Source organism: Elephantulus edwardii, unplaced genomic scaffold, assembly GCF_000299155.1.
Source record: "Elephantulus edwardii isolate Elephantulus edwardi_28Jun2011 unplaced genomic scaffold, EleEdw1.0 scaffold00400, whole genome shotgun sequence".
NCBI classification, from domain to species: Eukaryota; Metazoa; Chordata; class Mammalia; order Macroscelidea; family Macroscelididae; genus Elephantulus; species Elephantulus edwardii.
In genome coordinates this window covers 666497-680912 of record NW_006400150.1, presented here as the reverse complement: position 1 = coordinate 680912, position 14416 = coordinate 666497, and the positions used below count along the sequence as shown (strand labels likewise).

At 38.2% G+C, this 14416-nt stretch overlaps 1 protein-coding gene across 1 annotated transcript in view; it reads left to right on the top strand.

Annotated features, from left to right (window-relative positions):
- MAST4 (microtubule associated serine/threonine kinase family member 4) overlaps positions 1 to 14416 on the top strand; it is a 978185-nt gene that overhangs the window by 554404 nt on the left and 409365 nt on the right. Inside the window, exon 4 of the mRNA XM_006902373.1 lies at positions 2540 to 2571. Coding sequence (XP_006902435.1) covers positions 2540 to 2571 — 32 coding nt within the window. The remainder of the gene's footprint in view (positions 1 to 2539; positions 2572 to 14416) is intronic.

Sequence of the window (14416 nt, the reverse complement as noted above, 5' to 3'; positions counted from 1 at the left end):
AGAAGTTCTTTCTCCTCTGAAAGAAACAGTCTGGTGAGCCATTACTCCTCACAAGTTCTTTGTTCTTTGCTTCTTTTCCCTAAATCCTGCCTGAATACAAAGCTGGTTTCTAAATGCTTGTCATAACCAATGATGCACAGATAGAAAGTGACTTGGTTTTTCATTTATGTTTCAGTTCTCAAAGAAAACTGTTTTTTGATCAGAGGCTAGTCCGTTGTCCCTAGAGACTTTAGTCAATGAAGGCATATTTATGTTGTGGAATGAGGAAGTCAACTTCAGCAAACACTGTAATTTCTTGGGGACTAGTCAAGGATTAAAGAAAAGAGCTAATGACAAAAAATATAAAGCACTTAACCACTTTGTAACAGCATTTGGAACGACAGTAGTAGCTGTTGGGAGTAGAGGGAAGACACCCCATTTCTAACATGGCTGATTGCTCATCTTGTTGTTAAACGGTGTATAACTCTGCATTGAAATATGTTTGTCATTTAATCACTCCAGCACCCCGTGTTTAAAGCGTGTTTTAGAGAGCCTTCCTCCCCCCTGGTCCAGTGCACTCTGCTGATTTCTATAAGCTGTACTGAGGTAAATTGAACTGTTTAGAAGTAAGGGGCTGCTGTACACAGATATTTAAGGATACAATAAAAATAGGGGACAGGAAAGGTGAATGGAAACCTGCAGGGGAAACAACTTTCAAAAGATAATGCTCGAACTCCCAAAGGCAAAAAAGAAATAGGAATTATGGGAACAAATAACCAACCTTAGCCTGATGTTTCTGAATTTGTAATACTCATTTAGGGTTCAGAGTCTCAATGACTCATTGCTTCCTATTCTGTAATTATTGCTACCAAATAGTCATTTTGAAGTATACTGATACTGAAACATTTACAAGTGGGTGGAAGTAAAAATGAATTTATCTTTGTTTATTTGTTTGCTTCTCTTGTTTGCTAGGCTGGCTGGCTGATTTATTTGTTTTCCCTAGTGACTCTGCAGAACAGAATGAAACTGTCCATCAGTTTTCTGAGGTTGTATATCTTTATAGAAACAGCCTCGTCTCTCTCTCTTAGAATGGCTGGAGAATTCGAACCCCTTGCCTTTTGTTCAGGGCTGAATTCTTTCACCACTGCACCACAAGGACTGCTTTAGGGGGATAAAAATGTTTTCCATTGTTGGAAAAGAGTATCAAATATGCCATAGACTGCCAAAAGAACAAAGAAATTTGTCTTGGAATAGCTTAAACTGCTCAGTAGAAGCAAGGATGATGAAACTTTGTCCCATATACTTAGGCACATATCAGGGCTCAGTCCCTGCAGAAGAATATAGAAAAAATACAATTTCAGTGAAATAGAGAAAGACCTTCAGTGGGGAAGATTTTCACACTGGCTCCAGAAATGGGCACAATATTGTGAGCATCGAGAGGACGGCGTTCTCTTCTGTTTTACAGAGGGTCGCTTTGAGTAGGAGGTATCTTGACAGTATCTAACGACAACAATGAAAGCACCCTTTTAAAACTAACTGCTGCTCTTGAGTCAGCTCTGACTCATGATGACCTGATATAGGACAGAATGAAACATCCCTGGGCCTGTACCACCATGTGTCAATGCAGCTCATAGAGCATTTATCATTTTCATTTACCCCGTATGTTTCTAAAGCACTCTACTAATTGTTGTTACTGCCTTATTACCCTTGCTGGCTTCATTAGCCTACCTTGAAATACCATAAGTAATAATAATAGTAATACATGTTTGCAGAGATCATATTGAAAGGAAGTGTTTTACATTTTTTTCATTTTTAAAAATAGAATATAATAGTTTATATGCATGGTGTTATTTATTCATTTCTTCATTGGAGATAAAAATTATGATTAGATCATTCTTACAGTCTTTTGTTTAACCATGACCCTGTAGAAATTCTCTTACTGTTGCTGTTGGATAAGTTCTTTGGTTCCTTAGATTTCTCTATGCTGTGTTATGGGGGGTGGGGGGGTGTGTGCACACGTGTGAATGTGCACACTGGTGCGTGTACCATTGAGTTGGAATTGACCCATAGCTGCCCCTACGGTGGGTTTTCAGAGACAGTCAAATGCATGAGAGGAGATTGCTCATCCTTCTCCCACGGACTGGCTGGTGGATTTGAATCATGTGCCTTCGGTATTATAGGACAGCTTCTTGCAGCTAGACCACCAGAGCTCCCTATAGAGCATTAGAGCTATCAATAGAGTTATCAATACTTTATAGTAAAAAATAAAAAGAAAGAAAGAAAATAGTGTTCAAGTTTAGAGCTCAGTATTTTACTGTAGAACTACTGATAGCCTTTTTGGCTCTGGAATTCAGAGAAATACTGTTCATACCTTAAACATACATTAAATAGTGAAGGAGACATCCAACTGGAAATGATGACATTAAAATCTTTTCAGTCTAGAAAGTGTCAAATCAAACATACTGAAAGCTGATTTCTGTTTAATGGTGTGCACTTGATGTCCTAGGAGTCTAAGGCTAATATAGTATTTCATACATGCATATGTGTTTTTCTTTTCCAGAAAGAGCTGAGTCTCCCCAGAAGAGGAAGTTTGTAAGTAGTATCATTTTGTTTCCTTGGTGGTTTGTTTGTTTTGGGTTTTTTTTGTATGCTTGATAATGTGGTTATTCTTTAACTTGTAAGCCTTTTGTGGCAAGCAGAATACTAATGATAAGAACCTGAGTTAAGAAACTTATGGGTTTTTTATAAAATTTATTTTAATTATTTAAAAATAGTTTCTAGGATTTCTTCCTTAAAGGCATTAGACACCAAAATTCATATTTATTCCTGTAATGATTTTACATTCTTAAACATAATTCTATTATATATAATCATACAAAAATGTTACTTCCTCTGCTGATAGTATACATTGGTATGAATCAGAAATTATTGCTTTTCGCTATGTTATATAAATTTATGATTTTTTAAAATTTTATTAATTTTAATGAACATTTACAGAGATTTTGGATTTCCATTCATTCATTGTTGCACTTTTCTCCCTGCCCACCCCTCCTCCCCAGTTCACTCTTCTCTTTGAAAAGTAAAAGAAAAATTCTTTCAATGGTGTGCAAACCCTCCCCCTGACCCCCCAGCCAGTACACTCCACTATGCAACCTTCATTCTGGACTCTTGTCATAATCATAGGTTTTATGTAAATTATAGATTTTAAGTAGAATAAAGTCTATTCAGTTGCATTTTAATCAATAAAAATCTTATACCATCTCAACATTTTACTGTTAGATCCAAATATTAATGAGGTGATTTATGTAATTCCATTGTATGATTAAAATAGATTTGTGAACTTTGACTTTATTTCTTTATAGTATGTTTCAACTCTAAGGTGAATGATAAATAAAACATAGGGTTGGGGTTTTTTTTTCTTCTTCTCTATTTTCCATTAGTCAATTGCAGAATGAAGCTAGCTGACCCAAATATTTCTTTAATATTAGGATAATTTGCTATTAACTAGTACTTTTTCTAAGGGTTGGCCTAGAAATATTTTAATTTTATTTCTGATTTATATTAAAGTTAAGGGGTGGAATAGTGTGTGTTTACTTAATAATAAGTATAATGTTTGTAATAAGCTTATGCAAGTTTGAGTTTGGGAGATTAGAAATGTAGATGGTAGCTATTGCAATGTAGGATTTCTTTTATTGCTAAATACTGCAAAATTTCAGTTGCCATTTAGAAGCCAGAGTATGAATGAAATTTTCAACCTTGCAAATTTCTATCCTAAATCCTTTGCTTCCTGCTTATTATACAACCTTGGGTTACGAGAAGGACATTGGGCCATTGTTCCAGAATGTGCCTATATAAATCGGCACTCTAGTGTAAACTACAAACTTACATCTTTGAGCATTGGGATTTATGGGTCTAGTTGTTTGTCATAAAAAATGCTTTTGGAATTGAAAATTTCCCTTTTAAATTGCGATTAGAACTCTTTGGCCTCAACTCAGAAAAGTCCAAACTTGTTGACTCTTTCCATCATATGAGAAATAAGAAACAAGAAAAACAGGAATAAAATTACATCAAGCACACTTATTAAAAAAAAAAAAAGTAGGGCCCTTTCTCTTTTTTCTTTGTCTTTACGGACATCCTATTTATCTTGAAAGTTTGAGAACCCAAGTGAATGCTAAGTAATGCTTCCTTTTTTTATAGTAATTGTTACTTGTTGTGTTCTATTTCAGAGTTAGGATATTAGTATTCTACTGTTAACAATCCACACACACTACCATTCAGTCTGTTCCAACTCATTGTGGCCTTTCATCTTGTTCCAAGGTGAGAGGAGATTGACCATCTTTTTCCCACAGAGTGGCTGGTGGATTTGAACTGCAGACCTTTCCTTTAGCAGCTTGACTTGTTGCACACTGTGCTACCAAGTTTCTTTTAAAGTTATTGCTAAAATGCTGTTCATTAGCAAAATTAAATCTCATATTATTAAGAGCTTTTTTTTTCTTTGTCGTACATACTTTGGACATGTTATCAAGAGGAACACATCCTTGGAGAAGGATGCCATGCTTGGATAAAGCAGGATAACTCTCAGTAAGATGAATTGACAGAGTGAATTCAACAGTGGTCTTAAGCAAAATAGAGATTGTGAAGATGGAATAGGATTGGGTAGTGTTTTGATTGGTGTATGTAGAATTGAGATAAGATGAACCAGACTCACTGACGCCTAACAGCAACAATGAGGCCATTTGCTAATTTCATCTAAATCAGGAATTGTTAACTTTACTAGATAGTTGATGAGTTGATGGGATAACCTGTATCACAGAGAAATATACTTAAATTTCTCTATGTGAGAGGAGAGAATTGTTTCTGAGGAAGGAATGATGTAAATTTGTTGGAGCTCACACTTTAACATTTAGTAAGAGAAACAAATTACATATGAGCCACCCAAACTCCCCTCCCTAATAAAAATCAATTGGTCTGTCAATCAAATGATGTGAATAAAGTACAGTATATGTGTCAGCATAGATCTATCCCTTTTTTAGTGGATTCTGGGCAAAAATCAATACCTTGTAGTGAAACAAACTGAAAATAAGCATCATATTTTATATTAAATACAAATATTCCCCAAAGAAGTACTGATGCCTGATCCGGATATTCCGAAACTCAGTGGTTCTGAAGAACTCTGCATCTTCAGTAAATATCGGCCTGTAATTATTCTCCTAGTGCAGTACCTTTTTTTTTATGACTTGGGGGAATTTTTTTTTTTTCAAATAATGAAGAGGGGCACAAATGTGTCTTTATTGGGTACTGGTTAGCAATATAATGGTACCTGACTGCTACACTTCATAACATTTATTCAGTTTATTTACTGTATGAATGCTTCCCTTATTACTTTCAAATAGTCTTCTAGTCTTCTACTACTCCCCAGAGACATAGAGGATTTGGTCTCACTGTTGTTTACCATGTTGACAGTGGGCCAGTATATAGACTGTCTTGTATAGTCTTTAATTGCACAACAATGTCCTCCTGGAAGGCCATACTTTTACAAAAAGACCCCTCATTGCTTTACATCTGCTGCTTCACAATTTTCTTAAAGACAGTATTAAATATATGTGTATTTTGTTGTCGTGTACTATTGAGTCAGAACTGACCCATAGCTTACACTCTGACAGGTTTTAAGACACAGTTAATAACATAAGAGATGGTCTACCTCCCATAGAGCAGCTAGTGGTCTCAAACTGCATGCCTTTGGGATTACAGCACAACTTCTTGCCACTAGGGGACACACACACACACACACACACACACACACACACACACACATTGTTGTGAAAACTTATGTATTTATCAGAATATTTTAAAAAAACCATTAAAAAGTAGGTTTGAGGTGTGCTAAGTCAGAAAAGACAAATGTTAAAGCTTTCACAAAATCACAAAACAAATTTGCTTTTAATTGTTCCAGTAATTAATTTAAAAACTGAGAATCTTGTCATGCTGCCGTCAAGTCAGTTCTGACACATAACAACCTTCCGTCAGAGTTTTGAGGCTGTAAATCTTTATGGGAGGAGACGAACTATCTTTGATTCCTGCAGCTGCAGGTAAATTAGAACTGTGGACCTTTGAATTTTATCAGCCTGAGGCATTATGTACTGTGCTTTCAACACTCCTGGAGTGTAGAAAAGTAATCTGTATTTTGTCTAGAAGAAAATTTTCAGAGCCTGCTAATTTGTAGTTTATGATCACTTTGACAAGGTGATGGTGTTTCATGTATGTTTTAAATGGTTGCTGAAGCAGTAATTAGGCGATTGTGACCTACACCCCCCAACACGCGCCCCCCCCCCCGCCCATGCAATTGTACAAAGAACAGCAGACAAGTGGAATCAAGGAAAATGCTCACCAGGCAAGATACCACTAAATAACCAATGACTCCAAGTGACCAGATCAATTTTCCTGAAGCTCTCCTACTGTTGTTCTGCTTTCTTTCAGACACTCCAGGTCCTTGCATTCTTGGATTTCAGCTATTTCTCTCCTTCCTCCATTTTTAACAATCCTAACTTTTTAACAGGTAGCCTTCCAACAAACTCTGGGTCCCTGATTCTTCCAGTACTTTGCCCCCTTTTCCTCTCAGTTACCTCTCAGAACTTGTATTTCTTTAAGTCCATTAAGATCCGATCATGCAGTGAAATACTGTCTAAGAGATAAAATGAAGGAAGCAGAGTGACCGGTGTAAGGTAGAATTAAAACATACTGTTGAGAAAGAGGTAAAAACAAATTCTAGATACAAGATCATGTTTACATGAAATTTAAATTTGCAGAACACTAAGATGTTTCTACATAACAAACTTTTACAGCAAAGTAAAAAATATGCAGGAGAAGCAAAGTTAGTATAAAAGTTACTTATACGCAGAGTGAGGGGGGATTTCACATGGAGTTTTATGTCTGCCCAATGAATTGGAAGAGGTCCATATTTGTTCACATTCTCAAGATAGGTGATCCAACTGAATGTAGAAATTATCGAACAATATAATTAATACTTCATTAAAGCAACATACTGCTGAAGAACATTCTAAAACAGCTAGAACAATACATAGATAAGGAACTACCAGAACTTCAAGTACAATTTAGAAGAGGAGTGTGGCATCAGGACTGGAGGGAGACTCATCAATAGCCTGCATTATGCAGATGATACAACCTTGCTAGCTGAAAGTGAGGAGGACTTGAAGCACTTATTGCAGAAGATCAAGGAATGCAGTTTTCAGTATGGATTGTAAATCAGTGTTAGGAAAAGGAGGACTCTTATCACTGGACTGATAGGCAGCATCATGGTAGATGGAGAGGAGATTGCAACTGTCAGCAGCTTCATCTTGCTTGGATCCACAATTAACAACCTTGCTACAAGCATTCAGGAAATAAGGAGACACATTGCACTGGGAAAATCTGCAGTTCGGGACCTTTCCAAATTATTGAGAAGTAGTGATGTCTGTTTGAGGACTAAGGTGTATCTGATTCAGGTTGAAGACTTTCCTATTACTAGCTGTGCATCCGAGACCTGGATAATGAATAAGGATGACAGAAAAAGAATTGACACCTTTGAGCTTTGGTGTTGGAGAAGAGCACTAAACAGCCCATGGATGGCCAAGAGAACCAACAGATAATGTCTTGGAGAAAGTATAGCCAGAGAGTTCTTGGGAGGCAAGAATGATGAGACTTCACCTCACATGCTTTGGACATGTTGCTAGGGTGTGCTATTTCTTAGAGAGGAACATAATGTTGGGAAGGGTGGAGGGTTGGTGAAGGAGAGGAAGACCTTCAACCAGATGGATTGACAAAGTGACTGCTGCAATGGGCTCTTGTGTAGCAGGAAATAAGAGGATGGTGCAGAACAGAACTGGGTTCAGATCTTTTGTTCATAGTGTCACTATGAGTCGTACTTGGCTCAATGGCATCTAACAATGACAACAACTGACTGTTTAGTCTCATATCCTTGATGTTGAATGTTTGATCTCATATACTTGATTACTTAAGGGATCATGGTATTCATGAAAGATACTGTGATAAGCCAGTCTTTTATTTGAATGAAAGGTGGTGACCACCAAGTTCCAATTGCAAAGAGTATTTTAGGACAATAGTCTCGAGATTCGTCTAGTTTCTGTGGGTCTAAAAAGCCTGGGCACTTTTTAAGAATTGGAGATTTGTTCTACGTTTTTTTCTCCTTTTTACCTAGGACTTTCTATTGTCCCTGATTTAGAAGAATCTATCTACTATTGTTTTTGATAAGTGCCATTAAGCATGACTCTTGGCACCTTATGAATAGATCTCAATCCTGTTTTATCTTGTGTCATCCTTACAATTTTCGACATATTCAAGCCCATTTCAGCAGTCCCTGTGTCAGTCCATCTGGGTGAAGGTCCTCATCTCTTTTGCTGACCCTCCACATTTCCAACCATGATTTCCCTATCTAGTTGTAGTGATTTTAGCTCTTTCAAGAGATGTGGGGGAACCTTGTTGATACTGTGGACTAAGCATTAAGTTGCTAACCAAAAGATCAGCTGTTTGAATTCACCAGCTGCACCTTGGGGAGTTTTAGTCTGCTCCTGTAAAGATTTAAAGCCACAAAAACCTTATGGAAGCAGTTCTACTCAGTACTAGAGGATTGCCAAGAGTCAGAATTGACTTGATGCCATTAGATCTTTTGGTAAGAGAAGTGACTTTGACTATCCTTTGTGTTCAGAAAGATATGCCTTACAATAATGTATACCAAGTAGGTACTTGTATACCGTGTGTGTGTGTGTGTGTGTGTGTGTACGTGTGTGTACGTGTGTGTACGTACTGTTGATTGCCCTTGAGTCGAGCATGACTCATAGCAACCCTATGAACAAAAGGCCTGAAGCCCCTCTACAACTATCGACATTTACCTAAGTGCATAGAGTTTCTAGAGGCATTTTGTTTAGGAAATGGATGCCACTTCTGCTTCCAAATATATATATATGAGAGAGAGAGAGAGAGAGTATCCATCTCCCCTTACTAAATTGTGAGCCTCTAGGTAACATGCATGTCTATCTGTGCTTGTGTAGATCCCAACAAACTGCAGCTGACTCTGAGAAGAATGGAGAGCCAGAACACTTGATTGTGCTCATGTGAAACCTATACTTAGACCAGGAGGCAGTCATCAGAACATCCAAAAGAAATACTGCATGGTTCAAAATTGGGAGGGGTGTGTGGCAAGGATGTGTCCTATCTCCCTGTCTTTTCAGTCTATATGCAGAACAGATTATCTGGGAGGCTGGGCTCTAGGAGGAAAAATGTGGCATCAGGTGTGCAGGTAGACTCATCAACAACTTGCATTATGCGGATGATACAATTCTGCTTGCTGAAACTGAGGAGGACCTAAAGTGCTTGCTGCAGAGGGTCAAGGACTGCAGCCTTCAATATGGATTGAAGCTCAAATCAAGAAAACAAAGATTCTCACCGCTGGGCTGATTGGCATCATAGATGGTGAAAAGATTGAGATTGTTGACAGCTTCAATTTGCTTGGCTCTACAATCAACACTTTCGGTACCAGCAACCAGGAAATAAAAAGACTAATTTTATTGGGAAAGTCTGCTGTCAGAGACCTCTCCAAAGTACTGAAGAGCAATGTTGTCAGTTTGAAGACAACGGTGCACCTGATACAAGCCATGATCTTTGCAATTACTTGCTATGTATCAGAAAGCTGAATGATGACTAGGGATAACAGAAGGAGAATTGATGTCTTTGAGCTGTGGTGCTTGAGAAGTGTATTGAATATACTATGGACTGCTAGGATAACAAGTTCTATCTGGAGAGGATTAAACTAGGCTGCTCCTTGGAGGCAAGAATTCTGAAGCTTCGTCTGACATGCTTTGGACATGTTGCAAGGTTGTTTCAGTCCTTGGAGAGGGACATCATGCTTGGGAGGGTGGAGGGACAGCACAGGAGAAGAAGACCCTCTATAAGGTGGGTTGATTTAGTGACTGGAGTAATGGGTGTCAGTGTGTCAGAGACAGTGAGTTTCGCATAGGATTGAGCAGGGTTTAGGACTGTTGTACATAGGGTTGCTATGGGTTGCAGTCGACTTGATGACACATAATGACACATAACAACAGCAACAACTGGGTAATGTGAATATACTTTACATGTTAATGTCTAATTCCCATCAGTTTGACATGATAAAAAACAGTAATTAGATGGCTGAAGGACCATTGCCAAAATCTTTCTTAGGTAAAATTTGATGTGGCCCAAGAATATGATCTCTGTTAAAAAATTAAAAATTTGTTGTTGGCTTTTTAAAATACACACTTTCTATATTTATAAAAATATAATAGTTTTGCATACCTATTCTTCACCCAGATATAAAAGTTACATCCTGAAGTGACATTTCCAAGGGGCTAAGGAAGGCAGCAGGACTGAAAAGTGCTTTCAGACAAGGGAAGTAAAATAAGAATCATTACAAGATGTGACCTTGGAGTTGTGAGCGAATGGCTGGGTAGGAAAAGAACCATGGACCCCTTTGTGATTTGTTAATTGCAAAAAGAAATCGCTCTCCAGGATACAGAGGTACTTTATTTTTCATGGAATTCCCTATAGCGCCTTGGTTGTGTTTATACCCTGGGGAGAGGAGTAGGAGACTGGTTGGGGCAACATCGCTCCCACATCTTTTACCTCCTCCAGTCTTGCTTTGAGTGGTTGTCACATTTTTCCATGCAGAGAGAAAGGAAACTGCCTTATCTAGTTCTAGCAAATAGATACTTCCTGCCACTTAAAATGGCAAAATGGCGTCTCCTCTAACTCTGGTAATTTGCAGTAGTGCTGTGTTGTTTCATGCAGCCCTGCAGCTGCAATTATCACTTGATTTTAACAGAAAGTGTGACTGACACTTGGACAGTCTCTTAGCTCTCTGTTCCGTGGCTACACAGCTTTATAAAGGTTTTCCAAATAGTGTCCAACAGGAGGAACCCAAGCAGCAAGTGTGTAAGTGAAACCTGGAACAGTGCTTCTCTTTAAGCTGAAAGATTGCTGCTGTGGTTATTTTTGGCTGATATGGAGCTAATCTCTGACTCCTTACAGCCTCATATACAATAGAAGGAAGTATTGCCTGGTTCTGTGCCATCCCATGATCACTTGCAATGCTGACCCATGGGACTCGGTGTTTCCACTGGCTGATTTTCAGAAGTGTACTTCCAGGCCTTTCTTCCTTGTCTATCTTTTGCATCACAGCAGCCCCCAGGTCTCTACTGATAGATTGGCCGTGTTCCTGCATGAGATGCACTGGTCTTGAAGTGAATCTAGATCTTCCACTGGGAAGGTGAAAATAGTGCTGTTTCACCCACCACTGTCCCTAAGAGATTGCGTGACATATTAAAGTTAGGCAAGCCAAACAGGAGAGGGAATTTAGATGCCTGCTTGGCCTATTTATCTTTCTTGATCTAGCAACAATATTAGCATATAGGAATAATGTAGACTTTTTTTCTTTCTCTATACTTTCTTTGCATTATTATTCTGATAGTGGTTAAGATTTACCAAAATATGTGTCTACTGGGATAGTCTTATTTCAAGTTTTCTACAGTGTGTCAGTGAAATGATAGGGGTCCTCCTTAGCTGTTTTTTAGCCCAGCAGAGCAGCAGAGGAGGTTACATTCATGGGATGCCTCTGCGGGGCTGGCCAGCGATCAGAGCAGCCAACGTTGAGACCCATGTTGATCTATGACCGAGTGAATCAGTGCCCCAAAAGGGTGGTGAAATGTGATAAATGATTTTACCTCTTCCTAATTTTACATCCCTTGGGTAGGAGTAAGAAATGATCTCCCAGGTTAGAATAGATGGTGAGAGTGGCCAGCAAAGGGACAGAGTACTACCAGAATGCTTATAGCTGTCAGAAAGGCAGACGAAGCTGATGGTGGCTGGAGGCATCTTTGTGGAGCTGTACCTGTACCTTTTGTTAGAATGAAGAGATAGTTAAGATTTGCTTTACTATAGATTAAGTGAACTAAATGCATTAATTAATAAATTTGAGATATCTTAGGTAAGAATCCCTCATTTTGAGGCAAGATAAGCAGTGGCCTTTTGTGTAATGAATACACGTATGTGAATGTAGTTGATATGTCTGTTGTTGTTATTGTTGTTAGGTGCCATCGAATTGACTATGACTCCTTGCGACCCTGTGAACATCTCATCTGAACCTTGCACGATCCTGTACCGTCCTTACAATCCCTGCCATGTTCAAGCCCATTGTTTCAATCCTTATGTGAATCCATCTCATTAAGGATCTTCCTCTCTGTTGCTGACCCTCTGCGTTTCTCATTATGTTATCTTTCCCAGTAGAATATAAATCTGTGTATTTTTTTCCAAAATGGAGACTTGTATTCACATAGTTAGATTTGCTGTCTTTTCAGCAAGAACATTCTGCTTTGACTGTTGAGAAAAGTAGCTTGAGTAAAATGAGGTCATTTGTAGAATGCAAGGAGAGACAATCACCTTGGTTTTTACAGCTGATTTGAATTAGATTTATGACATTTTCAAGAAGGGGAAGACAACATTTCCTGAAGCAAGGAGAAAGCTTAACTTAAGTAAAATAAAGGACATGTAAACAAACCCTATTTATATAAGCTTTTAAAAAAATTATATTTTCTTAGTACTCTCACACCCTCCTACTCTCCAAATATTATAGAAGAATTTAAAATAGTTATTGTTGAGGCCAAAAAGAAAGTCCAGTGTCATTTTGACTCTTAGGAGCCCAAGAGCAAAAAAAGAAGAAGAAATTGAGTGTTGCATCTGAATTAGCATTTAAAGTGGCATGTTTATATAAAAAGAGAATGGTGTAATATATCCTGAAAGTAAAGAGAGGATTTCAGACTGTGAAAGAATGTCAATTGCATTTATATATTCATTGAATAGCAGTTTGGTATTTTGTATGAATTTGCAGCATTTCTTATCATGTGTGTATTTGTCTTTGTGAAGTGTAGAGGAGAGGAAATCTGAGATAGAAACACTATAGAATTGATCTTTTTGCCTTGAAAATTATAAGAAGACCTCTGTCTTGCTCTGGGAGAGAGGATGAGGTCACCAGGGGAGGTTTATGTGTGCATTTTAAAACACCCTTCAGTGCAAAAGCAAATCCATGTGTGTATCTCTTTGGGGAAGGAATAGGAGGAGACCTATGTTCTGCACTTTAACTGATTCTCAAGGTGAATCTCAAGTGCCACTCTCAATTGAGAAATACTTTCAGATGTGTGAGGGAGCCCTGGTGGCATAGTTCGTAGGGCGTTGGGCTGCTAATTCAAAGGCTGCACCTCTCTGGTGGTTTGAATCCGCCTGCCCTCCCAGGGAGAACAATCAGTAATTTAGAAACTCAGAACCAGCTGGAGGCATGAATATTAATTGATTGTGACTTAATGGCAATGAGCTGAGTTGTTGAGCTTAGATATACGGTAGTAGTAGTAGAGGTAGTAGTAGATTTACCTTTTGTAACCTCAGAGACCTGGGTGTAACTTACCTGCTTCATATTCACTAGAATAGCATATTACCAAATGAGAATCAATCTTTTTAAAACAACAACAACAAAATTATAATCACATAGTCCTCCTGGGAGGATTTTCAGCAATCAATCTTTTTCACTGGGGCTGTTATAGAATGACTCATGGAGGCAAGTGGATGCCCGTATTTTCTTACTGAAGGCCACCTTCTCCAATCTGTTGCCCAACAGGTAAGCACAGTGAGTGTAGCATTTCAAAGCATGGACTTGGGTATGAACTTCACCTTTTAATGAGCCTTATTACTTATTTACCATCGCAGGAACATGGAAACAGCCCAGATGTCCAACCACAAATTAGTGAATTGAGAAGTTGTGGTACAGGCATACAATGGAATACTGCGTGCACAGCACGCAGGAGCAATGATTTTGTAAATTACTATCTAACTTGGAAAGGACTGGAGAGCTTTATGCTGAGTGAACTAACTCAGTCCCACAAGGACAAATACTGTATAAAACCATCATTGTCGAATGAGTGTGAGGGTGAGGATGGGGGGAATAGGGTGTTAATCATAGGGTTGCATAAAATAATGGGTGGATGGGGTGAAGAAATCGGGAAGGATCTTTTGTGAAAAATATTATATTCAAACTTTGTAAATCGGAATTTTAAAAAACAAAAGTTACTTGGTCTCTATGTAGCTTCATGCCCTCATCTGTAAAATGAGTTACTACTGTTACATAATAGAGTTGTTTTCAGGATTCCACTTTTAAATATTTTTCCTGTGTCTATAACAGTGTTTGGTAATAATAAATACTACCTAAATGTTTTGTTAACTAAATAGCACATATTGAAAATTACCTCCTTGTATTATTATTAATATGTCACATTGCTGTCAAGTTGGAGGTGACACATAACTGACCCTCCAGAGGGTTTTCTGATGCTGAAAAGTCACCTAGAAG